General features: G+C 36.2%; 1 protein-coding gene across 2 annotated transcripts in view; it reads right to left on the reverse strand.

The window, feature by feature from the left end:
• exoc3l4 (exocyst complex component 3-like 4) overlaps window positions 1-13,557 on the reverse strand; it is a 24,503-nt gene continuing 10,946 nt past the window's right edge. For both annotated transcript variants that reach the window (XM_051916524.1, XM_051916525.1), the window contains exons 5-14: window positions 12,353-12,971; window positions 10,706-10,823; window positions 10,465-10,590; window positions 8,064-8,164; window positions 4,630-4,728; window positions 2,516-2,639; window positions 2,076-2,198; window positions 901-1,053; window positions 698-816; window positions 1-607 (exon numbers count right to left, since the gene is read on the reverse strand). In XM_051916524.1, coding sequence (XP_051772484.1) covers window positions 391-607; window positions 698-816; window positions 901-1,053; window positions 2,076-2,198; window positions 2,516-2,639; window positions 4,630-4,728; window positions 8,064-8,164; window positions 10,465-10,590; window positions 10,706-10,823; window positions 12,353-12,971 — 1,799 coding nt within the window. In that variant the 3' untranslated portion in view covers window positions 1-390. The remainder of the gene's footprint in view (window positions 608-697; window positions 817-900; window positions 1,054-2,075; window positions 2,199-2,515; window positions 2,640-4,629; window positions 4,729-8,063; window positions 8,165-10,464; window positions 10,591-10,705; window positions 10,824-12,352; window positions 12,972-13,557) is intronic.

The following is a 13,557-nucleotide window of genomic DNA, read 5'->3' on the forward strand; positions in this document are numbered from 1 at the left end:
TTTAACCTGACCTGTATGTGAGTTTTTAATTGTTTGTGCAGGACTACTTAAATACCACTGGCATGCACTTTTGAGAAAGCTTCTTGTCTAAGATGTGGCATCTAGACATATCACATTATCATCACCAAAAGGCCAATGGCATTGTTTTAAAATAATGCTTACAATATAGTCTGATTAGATTCTGTCTATGGTCTGACCTCAATTACATGGAATTCCACATGATAATAGACAAAAACACATTTACCAAATAATCTTGTTAGAATACAAGACTGAATCATTCACAAAGGCATGAAAACATTCCTTATCGCTCTTATTATTAGGCATACTGTCACTATCAAACAGTATAATCATTATTTCCAATTCAAATCAAATGAAGTACAATTCTTTGGATTAGCTATCTGGCATGATGAAGGATAGACAGGAGAAGGTTGTACCAGGCAGGCATTCTGTGTTATCTGCTGCTTGAATCTCATTAAAGAGAGCATGCTCTTTACTCCCAGCATTCCCAACGCTCCCTTTCAGCTCTGCCAGTCGCTGTAGTATAATATGCTTTTCCCTGCCTCTTATAATTCCTCGGAAGTACAGCACAGCTGAGAGATGGCTCTTTCTGGAAGGGGTGAAACATTTGTTGAATTAAAGTAAAATTAACATTTGATAAATTGTAAATGATATCTGCAGCACATAATATGACTCGCACCTGATGTCTGGATAGTTTTCAACCAGTGGCTGTAGGTTATGTTTTACATCACTTTTCCTGCACCCAATAATCTTGCTCAGTTGGTCCCCGACTGGATGGAGCCAATCTGAGGTAGAATGCTATACAGAGAATGATGCAGTAAGGAATATGTTAGCATGTTTTAATTAAAAAGCACCGGTGTTCAAAGATGCATTATATTATACCATTTCTTGGAAAATCTCCCTCAGTTCCTCCCACTGATTTGCAATTTTAGTGGCAGCCGTCTCGTTCTTCCTGTTTTTGCATGAGTAGTTATTCTTCATGAGCTGAGAAACATATTCCTTCACCACGAAAAAGTGAGCTTCATTCACAAAGGCCTGCATAAACAGGAGAAAGCAAAGAAAAGAGGGAGATTTTACAATAAATACATGAAGATGTGTATTAAATTGATGGGTGGTATTAACAGTTTACTAATAGATGTGACATGAGAGCTGTGGCACAGAGGTTAGGGTACCTGCACATTGCTCTCTGCGGTCAAGTGTGTATTGTGTGTGTATATACTTAAAGGGTTAGTTCACCCGAAAATGAAAATTCTGTCATTAATTACTCACCCTCGTGTCGTTCCAAACCCGTAAGACCTTCGTTCATCTTCAAAACACAAATTAAGATATTTTTGATAAAATCCGATGGCTCAGTGAGGCCTGCATTGGCACTAAGATAATTAACACTTTCAGATGCCCAGAAAGCTACTAAAGACATATTTAAAACAGTTTATGTGACTACAGTGGTTCAACCTTATTGTTATAAAGTGATGAGAATACTTTTTGTGTGCCAAAAAAACAAAATAGCGACTTTATTCAACAATATCTAGTGATGGACGATTTCAAAACACTGCTTCATGAAGCTTCAAAGCTTTACGAATCTTTTGTTTCGAATCAATGGATCGGAGCGTGTATCAAACTGCCAAAGTCACGTGATTTCAGTAAACGAAGCTTCGTCATGTCATAAGTGTTTCGAAATTTCAGTGGTTCACCACCGACTTTGAAGCCTCATGAAGCAGTGTTTTGTAATCGCCCATCACTAGATATTGTTGAATAAAGTCATTATTTTGTTTTTTTTGGCACACAAAAAGTGTATTTGTCGCTTCATAACATTAAGGTTGATCCACCGTAAATATGTCTTTAGTAGCTTTCTGGGCATCTGAAAGTGTTAATTATCTTGCTGGCAATGCAGGCCTCACTGAGCCATCGGATTTTATCAAAAATATCTTAATTTGTGTTCTGAAGATGAAAGAAAGTCTCACGTGTGTGGAACGACACGAGAGTGAGTAATTAATGACAGAAATTTTCATTTTCGGGTGAACTAACCCTTTAACCCTTTAAACTAGTCATAGTCTCACCTGTTTATGTTTTGGGCTCATGTATTTGGTCTGTTCAGAAAGAGTCTTAGTTCTTTTGATCAGCTGTGAAAAGTCTTCATCAAATGAAAACCATTTTCCTGTCATTTGTCTCCTGAGGAAAGGCTACAAACAAAAGCTCTTAATATTCACTCATTCCACTATCAATCTTACACATTAAATTATTAAATTCTAGATGCATATTCACAGACATTATGACTGAATTCAGTGATACATTTACTTACTTTTAGAATTCTGCACAATATAATGTTTTATATTAGTTTTGTATTAAAGTAAAATTGTTCATAAAAGGTCAATATCAGGTCAGTTTGCCTGTTATTACCGTCTGAATGGTACTGTCTTAATTTATTCTGGTGTGTCTCTCAAACTATTGCCATTGTTTAACAATTAAAGTTAACAATGAGTGTTTCAGAAGCTCACACCTTGACATCTGTTTTGAAGTGCTCCATCAAAGATTGACTCAATTTGGTGGTCAGTCCATCTATTTCCCTTCGAACCAGCTCTAGCGGAATGGGGCAGCTGTCCTTATAGCTCTCCATGTGCTCTCTGGAGATAAAAATTGAAATGTTGAAATTAAAATTGCTTTACAGCACGTGAAATGCCGGCTGTCCAAAACAGAAAAAGCTAAAAAGTTTATAAAATGTGGGTTTTGTCTGTATGCAGTTTGTATACATCTAAAATAATTATTTTAGATGTTATGTCATCTTTATATCCAGATTTGAATTTTATTATACAAAGGACTGTACAATGACATGCTCACTACTTGATCTTTTTGTTTGTTTGTCTGTTTGTTTGTTAAGCAATGCTACATTAGCTTTGTTTCCATCCAAAGTTGTGAATTTAACTTGTGCACAAAACTTGTGTTTCCACCCCAGTGTTTCCACCCCATGCGTTCCAGAGAACAAAATCATCACCTCCTAGGGCAAAATATCTGTAATAAAAATAGAAGTTGCTGAAATCAGGGAAGCCACTGTGGCTCTTTTTCCATCATAAATGAGAGAGACACTTCTGGGAGGTCATTATACCAAATCATTTTGATAACAGACTTTGGCTCAGGCACTTCAGAATGATCAAACCAACATTTGCGATGCTGTGCAGTGAAACATGTGAGTTTTTTTGTTGCACATCAAGGGATTTATTCAGTAAATGTGTTTCCATCATAGTTTATGATCATGTCTTCTTATCAGATAAAAATTAATCTGCCTTAGTAGAGCACATATGTATTTTATGTGCATTTTTTGAATTTATGAACATAAATTCTTTTCATCTAGCGGTTGTTTTAACGCAATATCGCATTATGCACATAAAAATAGGTGGATGGAAACATAGCTAGTGATTTAGGCTCTCAGAAACCTTTTTAGTGCATAAAGATCACAATAGTTTAATAGTACAACAGTAAGACCAATGCTTACCTTTGAAATCATTTAGTTCACATACATTAAATACATACAAATACATCCAACCAGAAATAAATTATTGACAACTGATGTATGCTGATATATACTATTGCTCAAAAGTTTGGGGTCTATGAGATTTTGCAGTGTTTAAAGTCTGTTATGCTCATCAAGGCTGCATTTAAGTAATATTGTGAATTATTATTATTAGAGTTTCAAAAGTTTTCTATTTTAATATATTTTAAATTGTAAGTCATGTGATGGCAAAGCTGAATTTTCGGCATCATTATTCCAGTCACATGATCATTCAGAAATCATTCTAATATGCTTTTTTCTCCTCAGGATTCTCTGCTGGAAATAAATTTCAATAAAACAACATTTATAATGTTAAACTCTTTACTGTCACTTTTGATTAATTTCATGCATCCGTGCTAAATACAAGTATTTATTTATTTATTTATTTTAGAAATACTTTTTTTTTTACCCCAGACTTCTGAATGGTAGTGCATCACATTTAGCAAATGGATTGGGTTACAGCTAATAAGCTTAAGGGATTCTGTTGCCTTTTCAGCTAACAACAAAGCACACAAGAGGAGGAATTTATGTCATAATAATGAACACCTTAATACAGTATTTTCTGCTTTGTTATATTTAAGGTATAATGCATTCATATCTAAAATCTCTTAATTTTATTTTCTAATAACCCCTTTTATTAGTTAGAACCATGCAAGATCATTGGTTTAAGTTTTAGCGACACACATCTAGGGGTTTCCATCACATTAACATTCCCCAGCGTCAGGGACTTCCCCTGCCAACTGCATGACTGCCTCTGTGCAGCATGAATTCCTTGAAATCACGTGATAATTTTTTTTTTTTGTCTTTTTTTATTCATGGCTTCATGGCATTTAAGGTGATTGGCTTAAAAACAGCTGGTGTCTGAACTGTGTGATGATAGGTAAAGATTAGAAGCTCATATGACCATTCTGCCATTAAGATGAATGTGAAAGTTAACGAATAGCTTTCTCCACCTCCTGGCTTTGTACTGGCTTTGGAACTAGACTTCCTCCCAAACACTTGTGTAAAAATAGTTTCAATGAAAATTACAATGTACTTTTGGGCTGTGTGTTGTGTAAATGACTTACTTTAGGGCACTAAAGCTGTTGATGTAGCTGATGTGATATTCTACCCAGAGAGAAGAGTTAGAGAGAGGACTGCTCCACTCAACAAATGCTGACTCAAACCTTCAGAGACAAATAACAGTCAGTGACACAGAGATAGAAAAAGAAATATGTTTATCGAAGATCAGGTGATTTGTCAGATATTGTTGAGGGCGGGGGAATAAATATGGGAATGTGTTTAATGGGATGTGGTTTTAATCAAGTCTATGAGAAAGTTCTGTCACATGAAAATGATGTGCGTCATTTCATGTAAAATCAACCAAAACCAGAAACATCCACGGCTCAAATTATCGATTTTGTTAATATTTGTTCTGAAGAAAGACATACATAAATAATGATGAAAGCCAAAATATTAAATGTCATGGATGTATATTTACTGAATAATCCACTATTTTGCAGAGGGGTGTGAAAATTGGAGCCAGATTACAGGGGGGGTAAAAATTACTATAGAAAGATGACAGCATCATTTTATTTTTACACCAAGGTTGATAGGTCTATAAGTAAAATCTGTTAACTTTAGTAATCTTCATTGCATTATATGCCAATGCAGCAGCATGTAGTTACGGTAATATGTATTTGAACTCTTGGTAGATTCAGAAGCTGTAAAATCCCTTCTTCCCAATATTCCTGAAATTGATTCAAATATAGATTCTTACTTTTGAGAGCAAGTTAATGTGCCTCCACTTGACCATTTCAGTGGATTTATGGCACTAAAACAGATATGTTCTATGAAATTGTTTTGATAGAACAAATGAGATACATTTTTAGTTTCAACATTATTTGTTCTTCAGACATTCCGCTTTAAAAGAAAAAAGTATCAGCTGTATGAAAAGTGACCCACATTTGGTTTTTGACCACTGAAAATGTGTACAATTTACCATTTTGCTCATGGAGCCACATTGAGATCCCCATATCTTTGGAAATGAACCATATTGGGCCTTAAAAATTAAGATACCATAAGAGAAGTTTGTTTAGAACCAGAATCTAAAAGGATATTAAGATATCTTAAATAAACAAAAAAATTTACCTTTTCCCATTTTTGAACCATCACTGTTGGCATATAATGAAACAAAGACCGCTAAAGTCAACACAATTTACTAACAGACCTACCAATCTCTCTGTAAAAAAAAATAAAAAAATAAATAATGCTGCCTGTCACAGTGTGGCTGTAATGAAGTGCACGACAAAAATAGAAATAGGGAAACAAAAACAGTCTTTATTAAATCCACACCAAATACTCAGGAGATCAAATAAGAACAAACAAACACAACCACGCTAAACTAAGGGGCCGTTTACACGACACCATTTTCAACTAAAAATGGAAAGTTTTTTTTATGCGTTTTGGTCATTCATTTACATGACAACGGCAAGTTTTTGAACAGTCTCCGTGTAAACAACAAAAACACGAATCTGTGTAAACGATGATGTCATGCACATGTGTATTACATGTTCAGTCTATAGTGTTTCATCTCCATGTAATGGCCTGCCAGCAGAATACAGCGTTTTTAGTCGTTTTCACGGATTCGTATAAATGGGGATTGTTTTGACAATGGTGTCGTCTGTACATGGAAAACTCAAAGGAAAAACTTCTCTGTATAAAGCATGATTCCAAACACAGAACTAGGGGAAATCAGGGCTTATGGGGAGACATAATGATTGACAGGTGAACGTAATCAGTAACCAAGGGAACAAACTAGGGAACAGGCAGACAGACAGGGAAACCAAAACACCACAATAATAAAACAGAACAAAACTGAACATATACATTGCTCTCTTTCTAAAGTCATTTTACCCCCCTGCAATCTGGCTCAGGTGAAAATTTACATTTTGCCCCCCCCAACTACAAAATAGTGGATAATTCAGTAAATATACATGACATTTCATATTTTGGCTTACTTCTTCATTTACCTGTATGTATTTCTTTCACCAGATTTTTTTTTTTTTTTTTAAATCAAAATCAAAAACTTTAGCTAGGGACATCTGGTTGAGTTGACACAGAAAATACAATACAGGTGCTGGTCATATAATTAGAATATCATCAAAAAGTTGATTTATTTCACTAATTACATTCAAAAAGTGAAACTTGTATATTATATTCATTCATTACACACAGACTAATATATATCAAATGTTTATTTCTTTTAATTTTGATGATTATAACTGACAACTAAGGAAAATCCCAAATTCAGTATCTCAGAAAATTAGAATATTGTGAAAAGGTTCAATATTGAAGACACCTGGTGCCACACTCTAATCAGCTAATTAACTCAAAACACCTGCAAAGGCCTTTAAATGGTCTCTCAGTCTAGTTCTGTAGGCTACACAATCATGGGGAAGACTGCTGACTTGACAGTTGTCCAAAAGACGACCATTGACACCTTGCACAAGGAGGGCAAGATACAAAAGGTCATTGCAAAAGAGGCTGGCTGTTCACAGAGCTCTGTGTCCAAGCACATTAATAGAGAGGCGAAGGGAAGAAAAGATGTGGTAGAAAAAAAGTGTACAAGCAATAGGGATAAGCGCACCCTGGAGAGGATTGTGAAACAAAACCCATTCAAAAATGTGGGGGAGATTCACAAAGAGTGGACTGCAGCTGGAGTCAGTGCTTCAAGAACCACTACGCACAGACGTATGCAAGACATGGGTTTCAGCTGTTGCATTCCTTGTGTCAAGCCACTCTTGAACAACAGACAGCGTCAGAAGCGTCTCACCTGGGCTAAAGACAAAAAGGACTGGACTGCGGCTGAGTGGTCCAAAGTTATGTTCTCTGATGAAAGTAAATTTTGCATTTCCTTTGGAAATCAGGGTCCCAGAGTCTGGAGGAAGAGAGGAGAGGCACACAATCCACGTTGCTTGAGGTCCAGTGTAAAGTTTCCACAGTCAGTGATGGTTTGGGGTGCCATGTCATCTGCTGGTGTTGGTCCACTGTGTTTTCTGAGGTCCAAGGTCAACGCAGCCGTATACCAGGAAGTTTTAGAGCACTTCATGCTTCCTGCTGCTGACCAACTTTATGGAGATGCAGATTTCATTTTCCAACAGGACTTGGCACCTGCACAGTGCCAAAGCTACCAGTACCTGGATTAAGGACCATGGTATCCCTGTTCTTAATTGGCCAGCAAACTCGCCTGACCTTAACCCCATAGAAAATCTATGGGGTATTGTGAAGAGGAAGAGGCGATATGCCAGACCCAACATTCATTCATTATATTCATTCATGTGTAATAATGAATATAATATACAAGTTTCACTTTTTGAATGGAATTAGTGAAATAAATCAACTTTTTGATGATAATCTAATTATATGACCAGAAACTGTATAATATAAACTACAGAAGCTTTCAGAGCTGTTAAATTACAAAACATACTTCCAGTTAGCATGTTAGTTCTTTATCACAAACCTTTTTGGAAAGGTCTTCAGTTCCTCCAGACAGGATCGGACAACCTTCTGCTCAAGGCTCACATCGATTCTACTGGATCCTTGTACATGCCCTTTAATATTCTGAGAAAGGAAACAGCATAAATGTGTTTTTGTTCCCTTGTGCTCTTTTTGAATTACAGTGAGCCCAAAAACATTTAGACACTTAAACAACTTAAAAATGTCTGAATGTCACTCAATTAGAAAAAAGAAAAAAAAAATTAAACCAAGTGGCATTTGCAAATAAATGATGATTGAATTTATAACTATATATATATATATATATATATATATATATAAGAATTTAAATCATTATACCATATATATATTATGTAGCATAGTTCAGCACATTAAAGGGATAGTTCACTCAAAAATGAAAATGCTGTTATTATTTTCTCACCCTCATGTTGTTCCAAACACACAAGACTTTATAAGGTTCATGTTTGAAACACAAATGGGAGCTTTCTGTCCTTCCATTGAAAGTGCAGATAACCAAAACTTAGATCCCTTATAAAGGCATTTTAAAATGAATCAATATGAATTGAGCATTAATCCAACACAAAAGAAGATATTCCGGGGCCGTATTCACAAAACATCTTAAGGCTAAAAGTAGGTCCTAACTTGCCGATTTATGAGAAACTCTTAAAAACATAGTCAGTCCTAATTTTAGGATTTTAGGAAATTTTTGCTCTAAGAGTATTTCACAAAGCATTTTAGCACTAAAACTAGCTCCTAAATCTGTGAAACGTTAGGAGTAGACAACAGGACTCCTAAGTCAATAAGACCAAATCACAAACAGTCCTAATCCACCCAAAGACACTGTACACCATGAGACAATAGCGATAGAGCCTTAGGTGCTGAATTTCTTTCATAAATGCGATACATATTTTGATTTATAGATTTGAATCTACGATAAGTGTTTACAATAAGTGTCCTCACTTTCTTGGCTTCAAAAGAAAACCCAGCGGGAAACTTGACACCCACTCTGCTGGTTTTGGTGTCTGGTCAGACTGGCCCGACCTGAATCACTGGAGTGGGCGAGGTCTGACTCTGGAACTGTTAGATTCTCAGAGGACATTATTACTGACCCCCTCACCTACGTTAGAGCAACAGCCACATACGGTGGTCACAGCTGCCCGTTCACATCCATAGGTGCCCGGCGAACTCTCATGGACTTACATCAACATCACCAAAAACAACACTGGGCGGGACTGAAACTTCAGGAAAAACTTGCATGTCTTCCCTCTGCTGATCACTTTGTTTCTCAATCATTTCTTAAGAATACAGCACTTGGTGAGGACATTGTCATTTTCACAGTAAAAGCTAGATTACAAGCTCTTCCTACTAGATTTAAACTTTCCATCTGGTTTTCTACAATTCAGGTTCCTCATTGTCTGCATCTCACCACAGAACAGATTATTGAAACATTGCCGCATATTTTGAACGGCTGCCATGCTTACAAGGGAATGTACATAGCACACCATGACAGAACAGTGGACTTTATAGTGAAAGACATATCAAATTATTTCTTACCTCTAGTAAGAATGTATAAACATTCCTGTGTAAAATCATACATATTCCAGTATTGCAATAGTAACTCTGAAACCTTTTCACATCTGTTTGCTAATACACCTGATGTTGTTGTGATCTGATTGTTGAGTCTAGAGAAGTGTTTGTTTTGGAGGTTGCTTGCACTTTTAACTCCAGTATGGAGGAAGCCTTTATGACTAAAGTAGTTAAATACCAACCACTCCTAAACACCATTTCAGAGAAAGGTTATCGGGCGCGAATACTTGTTTTCATATTTGGCAGCTTAGGATATTCACACAGGCTGGTAGTAAAGGGGCTTCAACAGCTTGGGATGCCCAAAAAAAGGGCTAAGCGGTTAGCAAGGTACTGTGCTCTGTCTGCTATTATAGGCAGCCGCCATAAATGGCGGAGGCGTTATTACTTATACCCATAAAAACTGAGAGTTATGCTTAATATTGTGATGATCTGCTGTATGCCACTGGTCCATGATTTTGTACATGTATTTGACTGCATCTATAATATTTATGTCCCTGTGGATTATTTCTCTTAAGTGGACTTAAATAAATTGTTAAAGTGTGTGTATGTGTGTGTGTGTGTGTTCTGTACTATACCTATTTTTTTATCACTTAAAACTGGAAATTTAATTGCAAAGTGTGATTGTGCTATGAGTGTTTAAATAGTTTTGGGGCCATTATAAGTTGAGAAAAAGGTCCTATACTGCCCTCTATTGGTAAACAAATTCCCTCGTGACTGTGGCCATATAAATGGGAAATCAAAGGACTTTCCTTTAACCCTCATTTGACTTCCATTTAAAACTAAGGGAAGGTGAGCTAATTATGAAAGTGCATTCTCACCGTGCAGATGTCCATGTCGATGTGTGAGCTGTAGATTCCCTCATCAATGTTTGGTTTTCTCCTTTCTTTCCACATTTCCTCATTCTCCAACTCAATAATTCTGTCAAGTGATGTTCTCATGTCAGCCTATTAAGAGCACAGGATTGGACACTGAATTCAGAATCGTACTTAACTAAATCACACTGTCAGTACAGTCTCGCTACTAGTGTTATCTCAGATGACAGATGTGCTTGTACGCTACCTGTAAGCGACTGCAGTATTTGACTTTAATCTGATTAAGGAAGTCTTTGTCCAGTGGAAGCACTCTCTGATCTTCCTTCAGCTCTGGCTGCAGAGAGCAGCTTCCCATAATCTTCTCACTTTGGAAACAGCAGTTAAAGTTACAGTTTAAGTTACAGTTATATCATAACTCTTGGGCCCGGTTTCACAGACACAGCTTAGCCTAAGCCAGGATTAGGCCTTAAGTTCAGTTAGGGTATTTAAGTAGCTTTTATAAACGTTCACTAAAAAAAAAACATTTCTGGTGTGGATCTTGAGACAAAACAATGGCACTGACATATTTTAAGATCCATCAGTACAAGTTACTTTCAGCTACAACAGCTCAAACATGTATTTTAGTCTAGGACTAGCTTATGCCTTGTCTGTGAAACCAGGGGTTGAAGTTTTAAATCTTAAATCTCATAATCTGTCATAATACATGAGACTCTCAACTCTCAAGGCACATCCTTTAAATGTATGGTTCTGTATTTTTATTGTGAAACCAACTTCACAATGAATCGCAGCAACTGATTCATACATGAGTTTCCATATAAGGTCTGAAGAGGACTGGAATAAATCACAAAGAGCTATTTATCAAACTGGAGTTTTGGGTCATTTAAAAAAAACACAGAGACCACTAGACATTTCACGATTTGAGAAGTGGATGTTTGGAGCTCTGAAAGTTCATATGAAGAGCCTCTGGTTGACGCAGTATATCAGTCTATTGATTGGCTCATGTGAATGAGTTATGTGAATCCATTTTCAGGCGTCACGCCAGGTTTGGCATTAAATGGCATCAAATGCTATTTATTTTCTGATTACATGCCATTGATGTCAACCCTGGTGTTGTGTTTCAGTAAACAATGACTAAAAATTGTCATACAAATCTACTGTACAGCTCCAGAAGACCTTGAATATACACTACCGTTTAAAGGTTTTATTATCAGTAAGATTTTTTTTCTCAGCAAAGACCAATTAGATTGACCAAAGACATTTAAAGTGTTACAAAAGTTTTCTATTTCAAATAAATGCTGTTCTTTTTAACTTGTATAAAAAATATGAAGTAGCAGAACTGATTTCATCATTGATAGTAAGAAGAAATGTTTTTTGAGCAGTAAATCAGCATATTAGAATGATTTCTGAAGGATCATGTGACACTGAAGACTGGAGTAATGATGCTGAATGATATAGCTTTTTTAAAATAAAATAAATTTTAAAATATATTTAAAAAAAGTTTCTTACCGTTTTAACTATTTTTGATCAAATAAATACAGCCTTGGTGAGGATAAGAGATTTCTTTCAAAAACATAAAAAAATATTACTGACCCTAAACTATTGAATGGTAGTGTACCGTAGGTCATACGAATCACTTTTATGATACATATATGGTGCTTTTATTGTCATTTCCTGACTTGTGCTTGAGTTCCCCCGTCACTTTCATTATATGGAACAAACGGCCAGTATATTTAACAAAAATCAAATTTTGTGTGTCAAAAATGTAACTGATACAGGTTTGGAACAGCATGACTTACTTCTTCAACAACAACAACAACAACAACAACAACAAAAAGATTTCTAAGTGATATTGACCAGCTGTATTTAGTAAAACAGAATCTAATTGAATACCTACCTAGGGTAGCGATGAATAATGAAATCTAGAAGAGCGTAGTAATCTTTCAGCTCTGTCACCTTTTCCAGAAGTCTCTTTAAATGCTCTCCTACAGCCTCATGATGGCAGGACACGTAGGTTTCAAACACTTTAAAATCTTCTGGATAGGAGCTCAGAAGTTTAGTCTTCACTCTCTCCAAATCCTCCACCACAGCTTTACCCAGAAGCCCCAGATGCACTGCCAACCAGGAAGCATTCTGCTCACGGCTGTCCAGGTGAACATTCTTTAGAGTATCTCGAACCCCGTCTCGTATCGCATCCCTCCATGCTTCCCTCCATCCCTGCATTGCTCCTGTTTCTCCCTGTCTCTTCTCTTCCTCCAGGATAATATATGCTACATACACCAACAGCTCTTTATCGCATGAGTGTGGAGAACTGGAGTTGCATACAATGGCAGACATTTTGTTTCTTAGTGTGCCATAAAGCAGACTGAGGTCTTTCTCCTTATGCACTAGTTCGATGGGACAGTCTTCTTGATCTAGAGCTTGATGTTCCCGCTGAAGCTCCAAACGTAGAGAGAGTAGATTCAGATAGGCTTCCTCTAAAGCTTCCTTCTCTATCAGTCTGTTAATTTCCATTACTGCAGCAAATAACACAGTACAGAGGGAGAATAGAGGAGGGGAAAAGCAAAATATTAGTAAATGGATGACTGCATGAGTTGTGTCGTTATACTGGAGCAATAACACACTTGCATCACCAGCTATTATATTTCAATCTGGAATGATACTCTGTCTAGATCTAAACATTATGAGCTCATGCTTTCCAAAAATATCCCAACCATGCTCTGTTTACCATAGATTAACAATTGAAGGGATTCTGATTATAATCTTATGATGTGGTCTGGGTAATGTCAGCATATGTGAAGTCCTTTACAGATTAAGATTTTTTAATGTCTTTGAAAAAAGTCTCTTATGCTCAGTAAGACTGTGTTTATTTTATCAAAAATATAATAAAAACAGTAATATTGTGAAATATTTTTGAAAATATTTTAAAATGTAATTTATTCCTGTCATGGTAAAGCTGAATTTTCAGCATCATTACTCCAGCGTTCAGTGTGACATGATCCTTCAGAAATCATTCTAATACGCTGATTTTCTGCTCAAGAAACATTTCTTATTACTGTCAATGTTGAAAACAGTTGTGCTGTTTAATATTTTTGTGGAAAA

The sequence above is a fragment of the Ctenopharyngodon idella genome, chromosome 13 (genome assembly GCF_019924925.1).
Source record: "Ctenopharyngodon idella isolate HZGC_01 chromosome 13, HZGC01, whole genome shotgun sequence".
NCBI classification, from domain to species: domain Eukaryota; kingdom Metazoa; phylum Chordata; class Actinopteri; order Cypriniformes; family Xenocyprididae; genus Ctenopharyngodon; species Ctenopharyngodon idella.